The sequence below is a fragment of the Oryzias latipes genome, chromosome 18 (genome assembly GCF_002234675.1).
Source record: "Oryzias latipes chromosome 18, ASM223467v1".
In the NCBI taxonomy this organism is placed as follows: domain Eukaryota; kingdom Metazoa; phylum Chordata; class Actinopteri; order Beloniformes; family Adrianichthyidae; genus Oryzias; species Oryzias latipes.
This window is the reverse complement of record NC_019876.2, coordinates 14,835,570-14,861,039: the sequence shown is the minus strand read 5'-3', so window position 1 is coordinate 14,861,039 and position 25,470 is coordinate 14,835,570. Positions and strand designations below refer to the sequence as shown.

The 25,470-nt window shown below is 44.4% G+C and overlaps 1 protein-coding gene across 1 annotated transcript in view; it reads right to left on the bottom strand.

Annotated features, from left to right (window-relative positions):
- Positions 1–25,381, bottom strand: part of LOC101163034 (insulin receptor substrate 1-B-like) — a 59,430-nt gene extending 34,049 nt beyond the window's left edge. Inside the window, exons 1-3 of the mRNA XM_023948936.1 lie at positions 24,658–25,381; positions 13,235–13,536; positions 9,880–13,048 (exon numbers count right to left, since the gene is read on the bottom strand). Coding sequence (XP_023804704.1) covers positions 9,880–13,048; positions 13,235–13,536; positions 24,658–25,006 — 3,820 coding nt within the window. The 5' untranslated portion in view covers positions 25,007–25,381. The remainder of the gene's footprint in view (positions 1–9,879; positions 13,049–13,234; positions 13,537–24,657) is intronic.
- Between the last annotated feature and the right edge of the window lie 89 nt (positions 25,382–25,470).

The following is a 25,470-nucleotide window of genomic DNA, read 5'->3' as shown; positions in this document are numbered from 1 at the left end:
TCTGTCGCTACCCCATACTAACGCATGTTGGAAGAGGCTTGGCGTGAAAAGTTGAAGTGGTGGAAATATTGCATATATTGCTCCAGGTTTTTTTCTTTCACAGCTCTATTCCAATATCTGAAAGTCTTGGTGTTGTATAATTCTGTTCAGGCAGAAACCCCAATTAGTCATTTCTCCCTCATGATCAATTTTCATATGGTTGGCACTTCTGTGTATTGAGGACGTCATCCATACGTCACTACCAAAGCCAAGTCCCTGACTGGACTGGTCAAAGGTAAACTTTCAGTGGGTGTTCAATTGCTGCAGGTTATGAATGTAGAACCAGCGAACAGACCTAAAAACTTGCCAACGCAAACATTTAGAATATGGAAGCCCGTTTTCAAGCCAGGTGTGAACATGGCATTACACTTATGCTGGTGAGGGGTCCTTAAAGTCAGAATTTTGAGATCCACCAGCCTGCCTGACTCACTGCTGATTATAAGAATCTAGAGGATTCACAGATTCCTGGATCTGATTGATTGAACACCACTAAAGTGGAGTATTGTGGACCACAGTTGGATAGCCAAGATATATAAATGGTTTGAGTCCAGTTTCTTCAGGGGATTTTTTTTAGAAAAAATAACAAAACTTTTATATCAGTGTCCTCGAGGACTGTTCAAGCCCATTACATCTATCTATTAGATCCATTTAGGAATTTTGATTAGTTTTAATAAATCAAAGTCACCAAACTGAGAAGGGAGATTTAATAAAGAAAATTTCATTTCCCCTTCTGCTATATGTGCGTACGATTTTAGCCACAAAACCACATTAATCGCTGATATCTTAGGGTCAACACGAGTCGGATGCACAACAGCATGTACTGCATCCTACCTGTGTAAAGAGATGGATAAAATGCGATCCTTTGTTTTGTATCCGGTTATTTGAAAGCCTTCTGCTTCTTAGTCCTCACCACCTTGGCTGGACAATGAGCTAACAAGTGAGATAAACTAATCTGATCCTTGTTGGTATATGGTCAGTAAGCTGTTGTCGAGCTAAATGGTCACCTGTCAAACAAAAGGCAGCGCCTTAGTTTGAGCAACACTTGGGTGTTAACTATAACATGTTAAATTCAAGGGGTTCCTCTGGATCTCTTTACGTATTGTGCATAGGGCTGTGACGATAACCGCATCACCGCACGGTTTTTTTTTTTAAGTTTTGCATATGGCGCGTGAATGGAGCTATAATAAACACACTAAACACATTCATCTTTCCTGATAATTGACTTTTTCGGTTAGTCCTATGTTCAGACTTTCCTTCTTTCTTTCAGACTGTTTTCTCCTTCTCTTCCACTGCTCTCTCTCATAGGCGCGTGCTCTCAGTGCTTCCGCGCTGCACGTGCCACGCGGCTCCCTTTACACACTGGAGCTCGCTTTCAGAAGCACACAAACTCATTCTACAACAGAAGTTTTCGTCTCGCGAGAAATTTATGACAAATTTACTGCGTTCTAATTGTTAATTTACATTGTATTCATTTCCGTTTCAAGCTGCGTGCGTTCTTAAGGGCACGCGACACGGCCGCCCGCCGGAGGATTTTGTGTGTGTAGGGAGGGGGGGGGTTATTAGGGTTCACCTTCACTCCAAACATGAACGCGCACTGTTAGATTTCCATGAATATCACTACATGTTTTGTTTGGGAACTATTTTTTGCAGCGTAACGTTACGTGTCTGTATAAACAAAGGCGGAGCCTCGTGCCCCGTGTTCTTCATGGCTACCGGAAAAGTGACAAAGTGTCTGCAGTCTGTTTATTACTGGGCAATATTTAATATTCTGAGAAAATGTGTGTGCCAAAGAGCACAGGTGAAGGCTCGCGTGCAGCTAGAGAACGGTCCGCTGCAGAGGGATCAACACGCACCCCCAACACACATGTGCGCACCTTCCTCCTACGTACATGCAGCGCTGACCCACACAGTCACAGTCAATCCACAACACCTATATGGGCTTTATATAAAGTTAGTTCATTAGTTAGGTAGTAGTTAGTTGTTACTGTTATTTTATAATAAAGAATACTACGTTGTAATTGTATTTATTTCTGATGCGGCCGCCGGGGGATTTTTTTTTGGGGGGGGGGGGGGGGGGGGCTGCGGTTAACCCCCTGGTGGTTCATCACCGCGGTGATGAAAAATCCGACACCGTCACAGCTCTAATTGTGCATCTTGTAAGGTCTTTAAAAAATACTGAAAATCTTCCAGACCCAAAGAATGACTTCAAACATGTTTGATTTCATTGACAGTTTGGGTCAAATCTCTGATATTAAAGCAAAAAGGGTGAACGTCTCATGCGCTCCTTGCCGTTGGGGTGTAATCGCTTTGGGAGCAAAAGAACCTGTGATTCCTACTTATGTTCCTGCACTTCTGAGTCTGCAACAACGTCTGAAAAAGTTATTTAACCAGTGGCTGACAGACATTTTGCCAAACATTTAAAACTCCATAAACACAGCGACAGAGTTGACGTGGGCACGATCCGGTTGTGTGACCAGCTCTCCTACGCGCACGTGTGTGCTGGAACCCACAACCTTCAGCACACGACAAAAACCCAAACAGAGGAGAGTTATTGCTCTGCGCGGTGTGAGTGCGTCACCTCCCTGAACAGACCACCCAAACAAAACAAAGTGGACTTCAGAGAAGGCCACGTCCTTGAATCAACGACAACAAAATGCCCCCCTCTTCATCCTTGGTGAGTGGTTCTGTGGATTTACCCAAAGACGTCAATGAGCACACTGAGGTGAAACCAACCGACAGTTTATCTCAACTTTCTACAAGATACAAGCATATAACTGCCAGGAAATGCAGACTGTTATTCACACACAGCTTAACCTTTTACCTCCCACATGTTTAGTCCTGCCATTTCTGCTGCACATCTGCGTGCACTTATGCTCTTGCGTCTTGAAGAGCGTGGCAATGAGTCAGTGCGGCGAGGAACAAAACGAAGGGGCTCGGTCTCCCGTACGTCACAAAACATATAAGCAGATAAACAACGCGCCCCCCTCCCCACACTAACTGTACACAGTCTGTGCCCTGAGCCTAACCCACCTCGGGGGTCATTTTCATCTCACGTGGTCGCGCTTTACGTAACCCTACTAGAGCTGTCAGCCTGAACTAACGTTGCCTTGGATTACACACACACAGCCAGACAAGCTTGTGGCGTTCACGGAAGCCGCTTTGGTGGAGTTGAATGAATGCATTTGACAAAAATCAGCTTTATTTAATTGCAGGATGTGCAGAATTCTGTACTTCCTGTCAGAGTACTTGAAGAATTTAGCATGGTTTTTTTTCCATCTCTAATGTTTTATCATTAGTCTGTGGCTGTTGTGAGACCATACTATATTTGCAGACGTGGAAAACTCTGCTTTGAGTGCAATAATCACGTTGACGCTCTTATAAACAAAAATATGCGTATTATATAAGCAGCACAATTAAAGAAAAACAAAGATATGTCATATCATAGTTGATGTTAAGAGAATAGCAAACTGTAAAGTATTGACAAATGCTTGGCTGTATGAGGTCAAAACCCTTTTTTCCTTTTAATTTCTTTGTTGCAACTACATTTAATTTGTTTAGGACAAATCTGCATTTAAAAAAATGCAGTTTAGAGAGGGTTTTTAGTTGTTAGCGCATTAATGCTGCGTGGAAGCTGAACAATTTGGGAGAAAGGGTTCAAATCTATTTTGCTGCTAAACTCTTGGGATACTTTTCGTTTAAAGGCATGTCAAATGACCAAACTTGAATGAGACACTGCTTTGCTGCTTTCCTGAACACCCCCGAGTCAGACTAACCCTTTAGAATCGGAGCCTTTAGCTCCAGTGTTGGCATTCTTTCAACTACCATAACTCTTCAACCGTTTACGCAATTAACGGAATTCCAATTCTGAAGCGCAGAAAAGAAGCTTTATGCAGATGTGCAACATTTGACAGTAGTAACGTGCTTACACGATCAACGTAAACCAGATAACTATGTCACGAAGAAAAGCAGCTTTGCATTTTTACTAAAGTGTAATGCTGCTTTTCTTCATGTCAGAATCAGCTAATTAATTATTCAATTGCGTTAACAGTTGAAGAGTTACGGTAGGTCAGAGCGCGCGTTATTAGATGTCGCTATCTCCGGTGTTAAGGCCTGTGGTAGTATTCTAGAAAGCACGATGAGGTTTTAAGATTCTAGCATTTAAATTAGCACATTGGAGGAATTTCAATATCAATACTGTATTTTATGAGGATTTTATGCCACTTTTGAAAAAGTTTGCTGGAAAAAAAACGTTTGCGAAATTCCTGTTAGCGTTTGACCAATCGACCTGGACGTACATCTGCAGATCAAAAAATGTAAATATCTCAAAAGCGTTTTTTTTGTCATTTGTTCAAAAAATGAAACTAAAATTTAAATTGCCCATGTGCGCTTATTGATGCAAACATGCATCAAACCACTTTGGCCCCTAAATTATCCCAGTTAAGCATCTACATGAAAGCCAAACCATAAGTGAAGGGGTTGAAGGGTTAAGAATCATGACACACAAACAGATACCTCCCAACTTTCTGTTTTCATATTTTTGGACTTTCTGACCCAGAGACAAAAATGAAAATAATACTCTGGCTTAAATACTTTAGTCAAAATTTATCAAATTCGCCATCTTTTCCAGACATACTAGTGGAACACAGTTGCTGCGCCCTGCAATAGTAATAAAGTATTTTTTTGATTATTCATTAAAGGTTTCCAGCATCGGGTTCCATAAATGGTTGGTATATGTTGGTTGTACTGTTTTCCTGAACCAACTTGATGGGTTTCTAATCTCGAGACTCTGCTGATAAAGTCTTTACTTGAGACTTTATCTTGATGTAGGACAAACCCCTGAGCAACTTAGACACATGCCAGAAGGAAAGGCGTGGCTCTGCTGAATGCTATGGTGCCTCTTATGAAAGACAAGTCATTGACCCTGGTTCTGCAAATCAGTCCTCTACTTCCTCTTCCATGTTTGACTGTTTATTTCACAAACTGTGGAGCTATCCCTTAACTTTTGTTGACTGTGTAAGACAGGGATGTCCAAATTCCTACTGATTTTACAGAAATCCTGCCTTATCTGCTGCTGATTACCTTGATCAGGTGAGTTTAACCAATAAGGAGCTTCAATGGCCAGTTGATTGAAAAACATGTAGAACACCGGCCCTATTGTCCCTAATGCAAAAAGATTTAGTGTGACAAATGTGAGATTTTAGATTTTGATATGTTGGTTTCTAAACACCTTCTTCCAGTCTTCAGCCGTCCAGAGGAGTTTGCTAGCCCAAAAAGGCTCATTATCTTACTCTAACTTCCTAGTAATTGCTTTCTTGCTTGAGCTCTTCACAGTTTAAACTGAGAATTGCTTTTTTCAGCTTTTTTTTTAAAAAGTACTACTGGTGTACTGTCTTCTAAATTGAGTTATTGGGTCAGATCTCTTCTTTCTCAGTTCTAAAGGACCTTTTGATTGAGAGTCTTGGATGCACCCCTTCATTGACTTTCTTTGCACCTCCACTGAAACGGTTACGCTTTTTTATTTTATAGAAACCTTTCTCGTTTATAGTTATTTACACACTACTTACAGTAGCAAAATACAGTTTATCTGAAGCTACAGGTTTTGGTATCGTAGTATGTACCAGCACTGCTTTCATGTAGACAAACAAGGTTGAAAGAAGCCAAGTAAAGTTGTTACACCTCAAGGAATCAACCTCTACTGTACATAAATAGCTTTAGCCAGCTGATCTCATCACTCATGTCCTTAATTGTGTTTGCTTTTGTCTGGCCCAGACGACCCACCAACAAGGTCAAGAGACCAAAAATGTAACAGAACCAGAACGTTTGTTTTCTTTAGCCCTTTCCTTCTTTACATGGCTATAAACTACTAAAATCTCAAAACCGCAACCCTACACTGGCTGATGTAAACAAAAGTGTTTATTCTGTAATCCTCTCAATGTCGTAGAATAAGTTAGAAGCCCAAGATAAGATCAGACACAGTAAGAAGGTTAAACCCACAGCTCTTACTTCTCCAGACTGATTTCACTACACTAAAGTGGGACGGGTCACAGAGGACAAATGAAATAACATTGGCGCCACGTTCATTGATAAAAATCTGTAATTGACATGAACAAAATGTTTTATCGGCACACTGATCCAATTAGTCAGGGAGTCATACATTTTTCCCATTAATGCAAACCTGGTTCGGTTGATCTGAATAAATTCAAGATTATGTTCTTTTGAGGAACTATTGAGTATTTTGCAGCTGCATGAATCCTACAGAAAGTAAATAAATTCACATTTCGTTCTGTAAAAAAATCTTTTAAACCCCCCCACCCTTCCCCCAAGTTGACTTTATGTGAGGTGAAAAGCTCCATCGTGTGCTTTTCCTTATAATCCAAATCAGAAGGCTATTTCTGCACACCACCCATTACATAACCACTGTCCGACGGGATTGCTCCTGGCATGCGTCCCACTACTGATGCTCAGTTTTAGCCTTTGGCCGACAGTGCAAAAGAGCACACACTTGGGACGCACACACACACACTTTTTTCCTATACAAGATGGAGCCTGTTAAGAAGAAGACCAGAGAAAAGCCCTGTAATTACAGAGCATTATAAAAAAAAAACCACACACATGCAGACAACATTGTTTTCTGTAACCTGTATTTTGCTGTAGCAGATTAGTTGTTTTCATTTTGTTTCTGCTTGTGGTGCTACAGAAAAAGGGCGACGACTGGAATTTCGATGCAACTGTTGCTGTGGATCGTCACATGTGGGAGAACTGCTGAATGAAACGAGGGGGTTCTTCGTGTTTCCCTGACAAGACGGAAGAAAAGAAAATTTGAAAAAGGAGAAAACGGCAGAACGGATCCTGTCTGGATGACAGCCCTGTGCAGAACGAGTAAAAGGAAAATCTAGACGATGCAAATTATAGCCTGCTGGGGAGAAAAGTCTCAGGAGAGCAACACCAGTTTTGAGGTTTGTTCCTTCTGAGGCCTGCCAGCCCACGGCGGCAAACATGCTCAAACAAAAGGATCGTTTATTGAAAGAGGAAAAGTTGAGGGGGGCCGATGAAAGGAAGGGGAACACTGTACGGAGGCATTTGAGTGCTATGCGAGTGAAACACTGGCCCCATCTCAACATTCACAGCCAATGTGCAACATCCCACACATACACACGCACCCAAACACGCACACACACACACATTGTCCCGCTGATGTTCTAACAGCCCATATGGTCTCAGTGTGGAAGCCTGGGAGATTTCCTATTTTAAAATACAGCACCAGGAAGCCCACCAATCCAAGCAAAAAAACAACATGGCACGACACAAAAGCATGCGGCAGTTCACTACCAAATGTAAAAATCACAAAAAAGGCCCTCCAAAACTGTTATAAAGCCCTCACTGTAAGACGCCAGGACGTTTATATGCTGAAGCCTAAAAATTCTTCATTAAAATCCAACTCAACAATGAGGCGTTTGCCACAGAAACCCAGAGGGTTTAGCTCCAAAAAGAAATACACTACAAACCATGTGGAAGCAAGCAGGGTTAAGATAAACAACAAGGCTTGGCAGGAGGCATTCATCACAAAAGCTCCACTGTGCATGGTGATCAACTCTCAAACTGATGCATATAATAGACCCACTTCAGAGCTTAAATAATATTTTATCTTCAAAGACTGTGTGAGCCTCTGTTTCTTCAAGGGACAATCTCGGTTCACAGGTCATGTCTTTCTTAAAATCACACCAACTCAATGCAAAAACAGTTATTTTCATTTTTGTCTTTGGGTCAGAAAGTCCAAAAATATGAAAACTTAATAAGTTGGGAGGTATCTGTTTTTGTGTCATGATTCTTAACCCCTCAACCCCTTCACTTATGGTTTGGCTTTTATGTAGATGCTTAATTGGGATTATTTAGGGGCCAAAGTGGTTTGCTGCATGTTTGCATAGATCACAACGGCAATCAAAAAAGGGAAACATATAATTTTTAAAAAATACATTTCAGAAATCAAAACATTTAAAAAAAGTAATTAACAAAATAAAAATGAAACATTTCAATTAAAATTAAAAGTTGAAAAAAAGAAAACAATACAAAACCAGTGAAGGTAGCTACTATGAGGCATCGCCGATTGGATGATGATGTTTAATTTTTGGCATTTAGGTTTTTTCGAATGTCCGCAAACCTATAACAGTTTTATAATTAGTGTGGAGCATATTCAGTATCACTTAATGCCTTTAACTTTTGGTTAAAATGACAGACGCACTTCATCAATCTACCAGCGATGTCCCTTAGTACCTGCCTTTTTTGGTTTCCGTAAAGAAAGAAAGTAAACCTTTATGGAAACTTATTTTTCATTCATTTTTATTTAACCTAAATATTGGGGAATTTTGTTTTGATTTATGAAATTTTCTTTTGATTTTTAAAATGCAAAGTTTAATTTTCTTTAATATGTTTTTGGGTTGAGAGATTTGTTCCATCATCAGACTCACTCAATTCCACAAAAGGCACCATCCCAACAAGTTGTCAATGAAGAGTCACATGTACAAAACACACATTTTAGCTCCTAGCTGCTCACGTTCTTCTGACTTCTGGGAGTTCTCAGGCTAAAAACAACAAAACCTGAAATGCCAAGGGGTCATTAGGACAGGTTAGTGGCAACCAGGGTCAACAAAATTGAACTTGAAACACAACGCTTCAATTGCAAGACTGAATGCTTTCGTTTGTGACCACATACTCTTCAGTTGAACATGTGCGACAGCTCTCCTCTTTAAGGAACAATGGCTCCACCAGAGCAGAATGATACTGACCCTTGTCATACGTGTAGACAAACGGTCCTGATAAAACACACCCACATAAATGAGGTTATACACACCTCAAAGAATTTTAAGGCCATCTAGACTTTGGCACATGGGAAAAAACAGGTACTGTTTATGTCCCAGACACAAAAATCCATGTGTGTCTTTCTGCAGGAGCCAATCTTTAACTTAAATTGTCAAAGACAGCCACACAAATCAGACAGTCGTCTACGCCAGTGTTTTTCAACCAGTGTGCCGCGGCACACTGGTGTGCCGTGGGAGATGGTCAAGTGCGCCGTGGGAAATTGCCCTCATTCACTGATCTAAAAACATTTTCCATCTCCAAGAAATCAGCTCTCTGTGTATCCCAACAAGCCCTGATAAAACACTGAGTAGTAAGGAATATAAAAGATCTTAAAATTACTTTTTCTTTGTGTTTATTTAATTCTATTAAAGACATTTTGATAAGAATCACGGTGCCGCGATTTAGCTGCAGCTATAACTGTGTAAGGAAAAGTCCCGCCCCTTTAACTGTCTCCGCCAATCATTCTTGAAGGCTTAATCACATGTCATCAGTCAGACCAATCAGAAGTGGTGAAAGTCTTCACTTCCTTGTTCTTAATTCTGCTGATAAAGTCGCTCAGTTCTAACAAAAATACCAGCTAAAGCTCGTCATTAGCTGGTGGTTCATCTCTTAGAAAAAACAGCGGCAATTTCCTGCTTTTTCTGCCACATTTATCACAAAAATCCACGTGAGATTGCGGGGGGGGGGGGGGGGGGGGTTGCTGTCGATCAATACAGACCATGAATATCTGCTTTTTTTTTTTTTTTGGGATGCTGGTGTGCCGCGGGATTTTTGTCAGGGTTAAAGTGTGCCGTGGCTAAAAAAGGTTGAAAAACACTGGTCTACGCCAACTAAGGTGCCAATTAAGGCATATTGGTTAAATATGGAACATTTTAAACATCAGTTTCAAGAGCTGAAAGGTAGACTGTGAAATTAGAGATGACAGATAGGGTTAATAGGTTTGGCAGGTATAAGACTTAAAATGTAAAAAATGTAAAAATGCACCTGTTCCCTCCTTGTTTCCGTTTTGATGTGTCCGAAGCTCTTCTGATTTGTAGAAGTCAATGCTGGCATACGTGTTGAGGCTGGAGTTGTTGTTTCCACCAACCGCTGAACCCACTCCTCCGACCACAGATCCCCCGCCCACAACAGAGAAGAGCCGAGATGAGGGCTGACTTCCTGAAGCCCCGTCCAGGTCTGTGTGCGGACTCTCTTTATTGACCAAGTCCAAGTCTATGTAGTTGAGGCCGCGTTCAGGGGGCGTAGCCGGATTGTTTGCAGGAAGTGACTGCTGTCCTGGGAGGGGGCATGGCATGGGGGCATCAGTCATGGCACCATTTCCCCAGAGCATGCTCTCAAAACCCAGGCGGCGGGCCACCGCTTGTGCATGTTCTGGAAATAGTGATGCGGTTGACGAGGAAGTTGAGGTAGAGGGAAGGGATGGTGAGGCCACGAAAGTTTCAGAGCAGTGCCGCCTGCGCCCTTGGGGGTCAGCGCGGATCACTTTAGCCCCTTGGTCTGGGTTGGTTCCTGATTTCCCCAGTGAAAAGTCTAGACCCCTTGAGAGCACTGAAACCGAAGAATCGATTAGGGTGGGGGACGTGACTTTAGGGGAGACGCTCGATGATGACAGAGGGACGGTGTTGTTATTCAAGCTGAAGGCCATCTCAGTGTAGTCTGCGCAGGATGTAGGAGACTCAGAGTCAGTTGCTGAAAGGACACCGACTCTGCTTTTCCTAAGGGGTGCTTCAGCCAATTGAGCTCCCTTGTCACGTGGATTAATAGCACCTTCATTACAAATTTTAGGAACATGAACAAGAGTTGGGGGTGTGGGAGGGGTGTGGAAAGATGGGAAAACTAATGGAGTAGCAGACAAAGGTGAGGGGGATGGAGAAGGGCCCAGGTCCATGTTAACATACTCGGACGCAGTTGGAGGAGAAATGGGAGTAGTTGGACTACGAGAATCCGGGTTGATGTTTCCTACAGAAGAAGTTGGCCTGCTTCGAGAATGTTGACTACTTGAGCCATGGGGTGATGACGATCCATATCTGAGACCTCTGCCTCGTCCTGCTGTCCCCCCTGGGTAGTTGCACTTCTCTCCTTTGAATTCAATGCTGACATACTCCCCAGGGCTTTTAGGTTCTGGAGGTAATGGGTTCTCACGAACCCGGGGGAGAGTGTTAGCCTTAGACACATCAACGAAAAGACTCACCGGTCTGCTTCTAGCATGGCTACCCTGCTTGGACAAACCACCACAACCCCTTTTTTCTGTGAGCTTGCTCCTATCCTTTAACTGGGATCCACTCAGCAGATTACTCAGTGCCTGACTAGTCCGATCATCGGTTTCCCCAAGGCTTTCACTGCTGGCTGAGCTGGAGGAATAGGAGGAGGAGGACAGTGACAAGTGGCGTCCAACCCCTGAACCACTAGCTGCTGGCTGTTCTTGGCACCTTCCATTAGTTCTACCATCACCTGTTCCCTTACTGCAACTGCCGTTAGATTTTCGACCTCGTCCAGGGCCGCTGTCAAAATGTACAGATGAGGGGTTATGTTTGTATGACCGTGGAAGGGAATAGTAGGAATACACCATTTTAGGGGCTTGTTGCAAACTTGCTTCCAAGTGGCTGGTGTTGTCAGGAGGTGGGGAGCTACCGTTAACCGAGCGTGTACTAATTGGAGACATGTTCATATAATCACTGCCAGCTCTGCTGTCTGCACTACCGCTGCCTTGCCAAGTCCCTCCAGAGAGACCTCCGCGCTGGTCTGGGGAGCAGCTACTATTGGGGGACATTATCATGTAGCCATCAGAAGCTGGTGGAGGATGAATCTGCTGTGGGGGAGACACGCTGTTGTTGGGGGTCATGGCCATGTAGTCATCAGTAGGTTTGAAGTCTGTGTCAGGGAAAGAGACGGCCAGTGACTGGGACAGGGATACAGGCGGATGTGTGACCCCAGGTAGCATGGACATGTACCCATTGTCTATGCCCAAATCTGCACCACTGCGTGCCCCAGCACCTCCATCACTTTTGAGCTCTCCCGCCACCTCCAAGTACCCACCTCCACCTGTGCCAGCACCACCTGCCTGTTCCCCTTGAGTCGAAGAACAGGAAGAGGCAAAGAGTTCTCGGCTTGTGCTTCTTGACATAATGGCATAATCTGCTGAATCTTCATCTCCAGGCTGCTCAGCTCTGCGCTGACGTGGAGCCAGTCTTTCCAGAGCCATGGGCGGCAGGGAGGCGCGTTTGCTCAGCAGTCTACGTTCTGCTTCACATTCACGGCTAGAGGAGCGGCGCAGCACTCTTCTCGTCACAGCCTGGGAGCCAAAGGCTAATGTTCCCGGTGGAGGTTGGGAGCTGGACATCAAGTTTCTTTGATTATTGTTGCCATCACCACCACTGTGACCCATCAGAATATAGTTAGTACCATCATCCCCAAGAGACTGGCTGCTGATGCTACCAGCAGAGTCTCCAGTGAGAGTCGGAGAGGGAAGATGAGCATGATCTCCAGGACTGGAACCATATTCATCTGAAGAGCCATAGTCACTGGGAGAACCTGAAACAGAGGTCTGATGAGAGAGGACACGACTGTAAGCACTGGTTCCTTGAACAGTGGCTGTAGGAGCTACACCTCCAAATTCAGAGCCATGACCCGAGCTTGATGATAAACTCGGGGCTGGTGAGGGTGCCGGGGTAGAGATAGAGCGCATCAACCCAAGGGGAGTTTTAGCACCCGAGTTGGGGGCTGAGCGAGCCGACTTGGACCTGAGGATCGGGGTGGTTGAGCAGGACCCATTTGCTGATGCTCTGGAATTCCCAATCTGAAGAGGAGTTGACCCTGCCACTCCATCCTCGCTTTTGCCTCCATCGCTCGCTGTGCGAGACCTAGGGAAGTTGGGCCTTGGGGTTGGAGAAGCACTGCCACTGTTGACCGCCGATCCACAGTTGGCTCCCCCTGGCGGCTCGGTTCGCGGCCTTCGGAGGAAGCCAACCTGACTGGGAGGAGGGTTTGGATGGTGGCGGCGTGAGGGAACACTGATGGGGTTCGAAGCAGTAGCACCGCCTCCTGGACCAGAGTTTGATTGGGACTTGCTGCGTTGGCGAAACTCCTCACTTAAGGCTTTCATCGCCTCTAACAGGGTTTCATGCATATTCTGGGCCACCACCGAATCATCCACCTAGAACACAACAGAAAAAGTTGAAATAAATCACATTTCTAGAAAGGTTTTTCTGAGAAACAACTTATAATAGTAAATTTTTGTAAATATAGAATAATAATCAATCACTCTCTATTTGAAACCTAGCATTTGATTATTAACTTTTTAGCCAATTTGTTGGAATGCAAGGTGAAAGAAACAGCTTACCTGCATCCAGAACTCGCCTGGGCCTGTCACAGCAGATCGTCCCACCTCAATGAAAAAGAAGTTTTCCGAATGGCCGCAGCGCCTCACATTCATCAGCTGTAGCACCACAGCAGCAGCGTCAGAGTTTAACTTCACAAAGTTGACAGTCTTGTCGGTGAGGCAAAGGCGAAATATGCCGACCAGGTTCTTGGCCTGACCCAGGCCTTTGGGCCACACCTTCACCTGCCAAACCTCTTTGAACGCAGGCCCGGGATTAGGGACCCCGTAGTCGCCCGTAGCTCCACTGTCGCTGGGGTTTTTACCTGCAAATACAAAACCGAAACATTATTCATTCATTGATTCATAAAACACCTTCCACCACGGGCAAGGAGGCCGAAATGGCTGTACACAGGATGAGCAAATACAGAACATTATGCAATCATAAAACATAAAAGAATAAAAAGCATAAAACCAATTTAAAACAGAGACTAAAACTAGCATAATATCAGGACCTGATGCTAAAGCGCTGAAATGGAGGAACAATTCTCTTTTTATAAAACTCTCTAAGAGCGTGACCTCTCTAATTGCCAGAGGCAGCTGATTCCATAGTTTAAATGCCAACGCACGGTCCCCCCAAAACTTACGTTTGATTCTGAGAACCACTAACACAAAGTGGTCGGCGGAGCGTAAGGACTTTGGGGGGGAATATTTTAAAAGCAGACTGCAGAGGTAAGAAGGTGCAGTAGCTGCCAAGGACTTAAATGTAAGGACCAGAATTTGAATAAAAACCAAGTATTGCAATATCAGCCAAGAGACCAAGATTGGTATTATGTGGTCAAACTTCTTTGCCCTACACATAAATCTGGCTGCTGCAGCCTGGCTATTGAAGCCTTGGGTGACCCAGCGTACAAAGAGCTGCAATAATTTAGTCTGGCATGGGGGACAATTTCAACGTTCGTTTTTGGTCCCTAAAAGACTTTATCCTAGATAAACATTGCATCTGTAAAAAGCAGGAGCTGGTCACAGTGTTTATTTGGAGGTCTAGCTTCAGAGCTACATTAAGTTTAAAACCCAGGTTTGTGACCACAGAATGTTCAAAAGGGGCGAGGGACAGGAAAACAAGACAATGATCTTTTCCACCACTAGGGGTAAACACAATTTCCTCAGTTTTCCTTTTGTTCAGGCCAAGAAAGTTTGCCAACATCCACGACCTAACTTCAGTAAGGCAGTCTACTATTGTATTAATCGTGCAGTACCTCGCATATAGGGACATAAATTTGGCAGTCGTGGGCATAAAGGTGGAAGTTCACCTTATGCTTCCAAACAGCATTCCCAGTGCCAGCAAGTAAATAGAAAATAACAATTGGCCCAGAACCAAGCCCTGAGGGATCCCCCTTTTCAGGGAGTAACACTTCGATTAGTGAGGGCCCGTTCTAACACAGAAAAGACCTGTCTGTAAGGTAAGACTGCATCTACTGTACGACTTCCCCCAAAAGCCCTGCCTTTTGTTCCAGCCGAGGACTCAAGATCTTGTGATCAACTGTGTCAAAAGCTGCCGATAGATCCAATAATAAAAGAATGACCAGTTCACCAGCAACAGTTGCCATCAGAACATCATTCAAAAAGTTCCGTCTCTGTAAAGGTTCCTAGAAGGTTCAAATTTTTTTTTTTTCTTTTCTTTTAAAGTAAATTTTACGTTGATTATTTCTATGATGTATTGTGATTTTAATGCATTTTTCTGTTTTGTGAAGCACCTTGAATTACTTTGTGTACGAATTGTGCTATACAAATAAACTTGCCTTGCCTTGCCTTGCCTAGACTAGTGTTAAAAATAGTTCAAGCGCTGGTCCTAACACTGCATAACTTTCTGAAAAAACATCACTAGAGGACCCAGCTGGCTTTAGCCTTGAAAACACATTTTTCTAACAGGAGATTAACAAAGTTTTATGCGCCAAGATAGTAAAAAAAAAAAAAGAAAAACGGCTGCAGGGGTGAACAAATTTGTCCTTCATGCACTTGTGAGGCAGCAGCAGGTGAAGCCACCACTATTTACCTGTTAGTAATAGACAAGGTGCCTTTATTGTGCTTTATATGTACAAGTGCTGAGCTCTACAATGATTTTCCAGATATATGTATAGTTTTATCTCAAACCAGCCGGTGAGGATGCCAGGCTGATCTTTCAGGCTGCACATCTGACGTCTCTCACAACACTTAGACTCGACCGCACACGCAAAAACACAGACACTAGCAAGACAAGTGTGGAAAACTCAAGCTGCTGACAAATGAAGTGCTACTCAAGAACGATGACTATGAGAGGAAAGTGGCAGCTATAGAAACCAACTAGGAAAAATCTTCTAAAGGGTTTTTGTTTTCCCAAAACAAAGGACAGAAAGAAATGAAACGCTGCAAAAAAAAAAAAAGCCCAGCAATTTCTCTACAGTCGTATGACAACGGTTGAACAATTTGATTTTTGTTCCCACATTCACAATTGGATTCAAAATACCTGCAAGTAATCATATGTTTTTTAAATACATCTTCAACCATTTGCGCCATTAACCTGAATCAGCTGATTTACGTAGATTGATAAGTGCCTCAATACTGTAAAATGTTGCATATCAGCACAAGGCTGCTCTTCTCTGCTTTAGTTGGGTCAAATGGTTGAAGAGTTATGATGGTCACAAGAATGTAAACATTGGAGATACAGTTCTGGTGTTAAAAGGTAAATTGGTACAATGGATGTAACAATGTTATTTTTGATAGGGATACATAATGGTACTAATAGATCCCTGGCAATGGGGAGCTTAGGGTTTACAGTTATCTCCAATATTCAATAAATGGTCTGAAGGCTTACAGACATATTTACATGAAAGTTTGAAGTGATACTTGTTCCTATGAGATCTTTTGCTGTATGTTAAAAAGGTCAAGTACAACGTAATTGTATCGGTATCTGCAAATATCGGCCATCGGCCACAGTTGCAGGGGAAATATCGGTTATAATATCGGTCTGAAAAAAAATCCCTAAGCCATACCATGTTATATGACCGTTTCAAGTGCTTATTGTGCTCTATAATCCAGAATTGCCAAAAACAACGACACAGTAATCTTTGCAAGTTGGAAGTTTTAACCTCTCTGCTGCAACCAAGCTCCACTGCCACCACGTGATGATGACGAAGTAGAGAAAAAAAAGGATTCTCTCTGCCTGCTTGCTTTATGTTTTGCCACAAAGTTGTTCAAACGCAAGTCCAGACGTGTTGACGATCGTCCAATCTCTGACACCACGAAACCCCTTCACAGCACCAGGTGATGCAGTCCCCTTCAAAACAACGATCTTTTACTTTCAAGTTTTACGTCTTACCTTTTCAAAAGACCAGAGACCTTTTGAATGGAGATGATTCGAGAAAAGCCATTAAGTGACTCATGCTTGGTGGTTTTTCCCGTTCTTCATGAAAAAACGCATCACGACGTTCTTCTTTTAACTTGACCCCCATCCTCCTGTTTCTGTCGGGCTTAGATATGTCTGAGCATGATATCTATCTGCAACACCGGATAAATTAATGTCCGGACTGCAGAAAGACGCCCCCACAAAAGGCGTCCCTGCGTCTTTCATGGGAACAGGATGTTCTTTGTGCCCTAATGCTGAACTTGAGCACCTGCTTTATTACTTGACAACATCTGGCATATTGGGGGGAAAAAAGTGTTTTTTATGACAGTGAGTTGAGTGAAGAACCATATTTATAAATAAATTGATAAGTATATGCCTTTTGTATCTGCCTGCATTCATCATCTGTGCCAAAATCCCACTGTGACCCACCAACCCGTCCATCCAAGACGACCAGACACTTCAACATTTTCCCTCCTCGATTCCATCAAAACGCAAAGTTTGAATGAATTGTGCAACTGGAACAACTTGAAAAGCACCCAGAATGGATGTTTTGTTGAAAGCTGGCGGTGCTGTGGCTTAGCGGCTGTGTGCCGAGCCCCCCCCCCCCCCTCACACACACACACACACACACTAAATGACTCACCGCAAGCTGTGCGTGGCTGTCTGACGTTCCCCTCTGTTCAAGCAAGAAGCTCCGCTCGCTTCCTAGATTTAGATTTACAACAGGAAGATGTGGTTTGGGGACTTTACAGTGGGGACCGAAGGAATGAGGGCGGGTTGCTACAGATTGTAGAGATGGGAAATTGGCTTCCAAAAGTAAAACAGTCCAAATTAACAATTCGTTTTTTCATTAAATATATTTTTGGGAGTGTTTTTAACACGTTCTTGTAGCATTTTTCTGATAATGGACGAGATATATGAAGAAAATTCAGATTAAAATTGCATTTCTAAACATTTCTTGTTTCAAATCCTTGTGAATCAGCAGCATGTCATTTGAAAAAGATCGTATTTGTGACGTAGAAAACACACCGGGGGGGGGGGCTTCCTACTCCAATCCATGTACGTCTTTGTTTTCCTCGTCCAATTTGCCATCCGGCTCAAAATTGTATGGCAGGATAACTCTAATATTGCTCGCCGGTTTTGTTGTACTGGTTCTGTTAGGTTAGGGTAGGGAGGGGTTGTCACTACTGGGAGTGTAAACAGAGAGCTCTCAGCAACAATGAGGGGAAGGGGGGGGGCAGGGTGATCAAAAGATAATCGCAGGAATGGCTTAATGAGCATCTTTTTCCTGTTCCAGAGTCCTTTTCTTGCATCTGCACAGCCTCTTTTTTTCTGTTTTGCAGCCAAAGACCTCAGCAGCACTTTCACACACAGAAGCCCTTGATGTGAAGGCCGCCTGCACGCTGCTTAAATCCCAGAAACAATCTCAAAGTGATGGAGGAGAGCAACACCACAGAAACAACCTTGGTTACATAAGGCACAGGTTTCTGGATTCCTCCTGGTTGTCCTCCTTTGGGGCAGTATGCTGGGTGAGTACAGAAAGAGTTTAAAAAAAAAACATGCAGCGATGACCTGAAAGATTGAATCTGCACGTGTGTGCAAACTAAACATGCTGGTTGCATAAGGGTGGATTTTTGGACTCGCTTCTCCTTTTCTTCTACACACCTGGAGCCGTGAATAGATCTCCTCGGGTGGCTCCAGAAAAGCATCCCACCCAGGCGACACTGGCGTCTATTCATGCAGATTTTGCCCCCCACCCCAGAGATCGCAGGCTGCATATAAAGAGGCCGCCATGCCTGCCCGCCTGGCTTTTTATAAATGAGAAGTTACTGTTTGTTTGTCCGGGAAGATGGAAAATCTTCATGAGCAGATGTGGAGAGCGGGGAATTGGTGCAGATCTGGATCACTGAGAAGTAGGGCATCGGCCTCGGAGCAGGACGGGCTCTTTCTGCCACCTTGGAAGGTGGGTGTGTGTAATGTGGCGGGGGGTAACAGGGGGGTGCCATATTTTCCCCCTGAGGCTGTCAGATGCCTACTGAGATACTAACATCCTCCTGAGTGACGGGCTAATTACAGTTCTCACGCAAATCCAGAAGAAGTGGGTCTCTGCGGTGGCACGGTTCCAGTTGCAACATTACATGCCATATTTCAAAATGTCTCCAGACTACCTTGAGGCTGTACTTATGTAACGACGTTTAGTTAGTCCACAAGAAAGGATCTCTTAGGCAAATCAATCAGCTTTATAGTCAGACTGGTTCTTAGTTAAGTCTGTAAATCAGGAAAAACGACTCTGGCAATGAACCGGCTGACTCTCTCCGGGCTCCGTTTCATGTTTCTGACCTCACTGCCCTATCATGCAGCGCCGCGCCACAAGGCCGCTAAAGACCATGCCGAAAAAGCTACGAGCCAACCACCACCCCCAACCCAGCTACTGTGCCCTCTGTAACCCACTCTGCGGCCAGATCCCCACCAAATAAAACACAAGCGAAAAGTCAGCCAATCAGCAGGGATAACAGCTGGCTCCCATCTCTGGCAGACATGTGCGCCCGTTTTCCTCTTAGTCAGCTCCGCCACTTTAAGGCTCGTCATCCACCTCTGGGGTCTGTAATGCCCCCCAGATCAGACGCACAAGCAGTTGAAATGATTGGTGACGCAACTGAGGTTTGGAAGTCTGAAAGACCACAACAAACTGCAGAGTAACCACGGAGAACACAGCTTTGCCCCAAAATGAGTTTAGTGACTAAATCTGAGTGTTAGGCAGACTTCTTATCTGCACTTTAGTGGAACAGCATCAAACTGTTGTCAGGAACAACATCCTGACAAAAGTGAGCGCTTTGTTCCTGCGCCACCTCTGCAGACGGTACAAGGGCCTGGCCTTCCAAACAAAGCGCAAACTTTCATGAGAAAGTGCAGCGATGACCTACATGGGGGGGGGGTTCCAGCGGCCCGGCGGGGCCTAAAAAGAGGTCAAGAGCCAACGGTGCCTTGTAAACAGCAGCCAGGGGTAACAGTAAATCAACTAATCGCTCGGCAGATTATACGCCAATTTAAGCATTAATTTAGCAGCAGCTCAGGATTTAAAGCCGAGCTGGGGAGCGCTTGCAAAACGGAAATACAGTATGGCTATTGTAATAGAAGCAGAACAATCAAGGCTGTTTTGTGGACAATAGTTTTTAGCAAAACAGTTAGATCTCATTTATGTCTTTATACATGTTCACCAACAGACCCATAAACAGGCAAATTTGCAGATTAAAAATCCTTAAAATCGCAGAACTTTCTTATAAACATCCCAAAAGAATGTCTAATAAGAACGGTAAATATAATAAATATTTTAAATTTTCAAGACAATTAATAATTAATTAACTAATCACGATTAAAACAATAGTATGAAACTGGATTATTATAAACATTCACTGAGATTTTTTAAAACATGAAGATATTTTATGTTTGAAAGGATTTTTATTTTCCATCTATTTTGAAAGAAGCGCAGCGCCACATTTTTATTAGCAAATGCATCAAAAATATTGAAAACATTAAAGTTCCGATGTTGTTTGTCCTCGTCGGACACATGCAGACACACCGCCGAGGCCGGCTCTACGGTGATGTCATAAAATGGGCGGCACCCACAAGGAGAGAAAGGCGGAGCCTCAGAGATTGAGCGGTCTTACTTCTGGTGCAAAAACAAAAAAATCATTCTTTAGGTGTGTCAAAATACATCATCATCTATATGCATGTAGTTTACTCAGAAAGGCTTAAGAATAGCATGATAGGGGCCCTTTATAGGAAAAACAAACACTCCAAACCAAAATAAACAAACTTCTTCTTTAAAAGCTTTAACGCACACCTTAAAAAGTACCAGAAGAAACCAAAAAAAAATCTATCACGATTGCAGAATTCTGCCCTGCAACAGACAGCCGACCCCGATTCAGGATGTACCTGTCGTCACCCATCGGTGGCTGGGATAGGCTCCAGCAACCCTGTGACAACAAATGGGATAAGTCGGGTTTAGAAGATGGATAGATGTAGAATAGTGTTGGTTTGTGTTCATTTCGAAACCCGTCTTTACAAAATGCACAGCAAGTCTACACCGGCAGATCCTTCCTAGTCTGGATGGAAACAGATGTTTGCATACAGAAGATCTGCACTGCCAGGATAATCATGACTCATCAGAAAATAATCATGACCCCCTGACCCTTTTTTCTTACAGACCGCAAAACTTTCTGCCCTTTGGAGTCAAACGCTTGTTTTTATTTCTTCTGATCAAATGTAAGCAGTGGCTGCTAAGAAACAATGTGGAGAACTTCAACATTTATGGGCCGGTGGGATCTGACAGCGATCGATTCAAACGCTGTAAAGGTTACAACGCACCCAGAGCCCCTCGCCACTTAGCTGCTCAGCACATTGCCACTTCCTCACTTAATGGATTATACTGCCACAGGCTCTGTTTTGGCGTCGATCAAACCAGAGCGCTTCGTCGGCTGGCTCGGACGCCACAGGCTGCTGCCTCCCAACCGTCCCGCCGAAGGTGCGGTCGGTTCTTCATCTCCCCGCTGCAGCACATGACACACTTCCACTTTCTGACCTCGTTAGCCTGCACCGCATCGCCAAACGTCGACCCTCGAGACAATAATTAAAGCCCAATTAGAAGGATGAGCGCTCCTTAAGCACGGCTCAATGTTTAATCTGCCGGCTCAGGGAGATCCACGGCTCACGGGGAGAGCAATGAGAGATGTCAGGTAAAAAACTAAACCTAAAAACTAAACCGCAGCACACATCATTGAGTGAAAGTCATCGGGGTTGTTTTCTGCCCTATTGGAGTTGTTAAAAACACAGTTTTCATAAGATTAAGCCTTTCCAGAAGGCAGATTTAAAAAAATGGACTCTTCTCGAGTTTCCTTAAAAACTTTTTCTTTAAGTCTAGAAACCCCAAGATTCTTTGTGGACGAATACAGAAACAAACGATTGACCAGAAACTAAAATGATCTTTATTTCCCCCCTAAAACAGGAATCAGCACCAGTGAGTAGAGGAGGGGGCTTCCGAATAATACTCTGGTCTGTGCAGGGGTTGTCATGGTGAATTAGCAATCCCCTCATCTTCTCTGGATTCTGTCCGTTCACACCGACTCACTTCAAGTCCGGTCTGACCTCATTTCTTTTCATTTAACCTTTATTTAACCAGGAATGTCCTATTGAGATTAAAAACCTCTTTTCCTAGGGAGTCCTGGAAAAGAGGACTCATCCTCCTTTCATGGATGCACTTACCATCCCGCCTTTATTTTTGCCCTAAATGGGTTATCACACATCGGCAAGTGGTCTGAAGAAACCCAAAGGATGCCTGATAAAAGGGAAATGTGTTGACGTTTCTTTACCTAAATAACAGAATAATTATCTAAAATGTTTGCAGATTCTCAGAAGTCGTCTCTAATGTATCTGTTGTTGCTGGGGGGGGGGGGTTTGGAGATACGGCTTCGTTATAGTTTACAGCCGCTGGCTCCAAAGTGGGACTGTATCGCATTCTTTCAGTGAGGTTGTGGCCTGAGCTGGGCGAGGACGGCCAACGTGTGCAACGGACAACCGTTTCGCCGAGGTTAAACCTCACCTGCGCTCTAACAGGCGGGGAGATCACCGCCGAAATCTACCCCAGCGACTGCATTAAGGTGATCTGAGACGCTCAGCAGGTTGTCCGATTGAGGGAGGGGGTGATCCTCTAAAAGACCCTGTGACACAATTTGGCGTGGAGGTGGGGGGGGGGGGGGGGCTGATCGATATGAGGAAAGCTGATCGATATGAGGAAAACCCACGGTATTAGTGATCATTATTGCAATGATAATATAGCTTGAATACATGAAAAAAAGCAAAACAACTAAATAAATCATTTCCATTTCATTGAATGAAAACTTTATTAATCCCAACAAGGGGAAACTCAGTTCCAGTACATCTCGATGAATCTCGAGAGGTTACTGAGGTCAATGCAGCCGAGCGCCTTAGATGACCTGCGCCGCCGCACCTTTGCAACATTTTATTTTCAATAACAGTCAACATAACTTAAATTACACTCCAAATGACCCTCGTCTGCATAGGAGGGGCTCCATCTGATTGGTCAAATACATAAAGGGATTTATTTGACTAATTAAACACTTCAAGCTGCCATTAGATTGTTTTAGCACGTTTAAGGTTTTGCAATTTTTGCTCAACTTTTACCATATGCATATTGCACAGCTCGATATCGCGATGACGATAAATTTGGGATTGTGCCGGTCTAGTGTGTGTGCGTGTGTGTGTGTGTGGGGGGGGGGTATCTTTTTGGCGGCTCAGCTTCACCTAAGCACTAAATTCCTCTGTCTAACCAACGGCAGACAGATTCAGCAATGTCCGTGCAAGAAAAAAGGATTTGGCGCATTGGTTACTGCACGCAAAAACAGCATTCTTCTTCATTGCCCCCCCCCCCATTTTGGGTGGTTTCCTGTTTGCAAGCTAACACTTCAGCACCAATGATTGACTGTATATAAGAACTGGACTAGGTGACTCCTCCCCCCTGGTTTTGATGAAAAGTCTATGCCAGAGGTGGGCACTGAGGGCCGCAGTCCTGCATGTTTTCCAGCATACCCTGCTCTGGCATTTTCTGATTGGCTGGACACACCTGAACCAGGTAATCAGCCATGAGTAGGGCAAGAGTATCTGGAAATCATGCAGACACACCGGCCCTCGAGGCCTGGAATTGCCCACCCCTGGTCTATGCGCATTTTGGACTTCCACCTGACCTGACTTGCACCAACCCTCTTCCACCTGTAGGCGGCAGACACGCGCTGGTAAACAGTGGCCCCTCCCTGCTTGTCAGGTGTGAACACTTACATTTTGATTTGATTTGATTAGAAATGGTTTACTTCAAGCAATCAAATAGGAATAATACACAACAACAATGCAATCGTCAGTTATCCATTCATACAATGAAGCATCAAATGTAGGATAATTAGACATATTAATAAATATTGCTTGAAAAGGAGTGGAAGGAAGCAAATTTATATAATCCCACCCCGTTATAACGTAACCATTTTAGTACATGATTTATCAATATCCGGTTCCTAGATTTTATCAGACAGAATTAAGAATCCTGAAATATCAATAAGATGAATTACTGAAATTATGTGAAAAAAATTTACTTTTAGAAATCAACATGGCAAATGCAGATCATTTATCCAAAATATATGCAGATTATGTTACTTCTAAAAGTCATTTATATGATTAAGAAAAATACTGCTATATCAGTAAAATGCGTCATGTGTGTACGTAACTTTAGAAAGTCAACAGGGGAGAAGCCATTGCAGCAATGCACCCTGGGAAGTTCCCAGCGGTGCACGCTCCCTGCAGCGCTGCAGTTTTTTACACACTCGCTTTCTTTTCCCTTTTTTTTTTTGGTACAGACGTCTCCAAAAAAAATCAATAAAATCCAATGTATGCTTGTGGTCCCCCCCCCCCCCCACCCCAACTTTGATTCAGAGGAGGAAAAACACCCCCCCCCCCCTTCAACCATCCTCTACAAACAGGCGTTATCTGTGTCTTTATGTAACAGAGCAGCAGGTCATGTGAACTGCAAGCACCTTGAACTCCTATCTTGAATTGCGTCATGTGTCCCCTTGCAGCCCATCTGGTCTTTGGCATGGAGGTGTGTGTGCGCGCGCGCTTTTTTTTTGGGGGGGGGGGGGGGGGGGCAGGTGATGTGATGTGCTGAATGCAACTGCTGCAACAGCTGTGTTTACATTGGGCTGACAGACAACGTTTCAGACAGATCCCGACTTTATGAGAGGAATCGTGGAGCAGTGAGGTGTGTGTCTGGAGGGGGAGGGGGTCCACTGCACGTGGGGTGGGGGTTAATACCAAAATTATGCAAATTAGTAAACAAGCTGCAAACATCTGCAGCCACAATGATAAGAGTCCCCCCACCACCACCACCACCTTAAGAGAAGATTACTTCAAGTGGTAAACAAGAGTTTTTGCAGCAGCTCTGCCACGTCCCCCCCCCCACCCCACGTCCCTCCGCGAGCGCACATGTTCGATTCCTTACTTCTGCACTGCAGCTCCACCATGGCCTGGTACCACTCGTCCTGGTCCGCCTCGCTCTCCGCGGCCACGGCGAAGCTCTCCGCGCGCGTGTACAGCACGATCATGTGCTTGTTCTTGGCGTCGGCGCGCTTGTTGATGTTGAAGCAGGTCTCCAGCGCGAGCGCCTTCTTCGGGACGGGGGCCTTGCCGCGGAACTTCTTCTCGCTCTCGTAGTACTCCAGGCGGGCCGGGCCGCGCTCCGAGGCGGCGCGGAGCACGAAGTACCGCCGGTGCATAGACTTCTGCTTGCGGAGGTAGCCGCTCCTCCGCACGTCCTCGCCGCTGCCCTGCTCCCCGGTTTGGTTCTCCATTTTTTTTTTTTTTGTAATGTAAAAATAAAGCAAAAACTTCTATTTAAGTTGAGTTTTAGCAAGTTTGGAGAATCAAACACTCCTTAAGTCCACTCCCCCCCCTTCTCTCCCACATCAACATCAACCCCTCCGCCGGTTTGCAGCTACTTCACCCCCAAAGGGGAAGCCTGAACGCGGGCTCCCTGGAGCTGCAGCTACCGTTGGTCTCTTGTCAGTTTTTCGGGGGTGCTAGTTCCTCCTCCGCCGCGGACGGAGCGGGCACGCGGGAGCACATGCGCCGCAGTGCTGTTGGGTCGGGCTCTCCCTCCTCTCTACTATCACTACTCCTGCCGCCTGAGCGCTTTAATCCCATTTATAGCACCGGCCCCCTCCCCACCCTGACACGCTGCCTGTCAGGCTGCCCCCCACCCCCCTGGAGAAAAAAAACCCTGTCCCGTTCGGCTCTTTCGCGGCTTTGGAGCGGA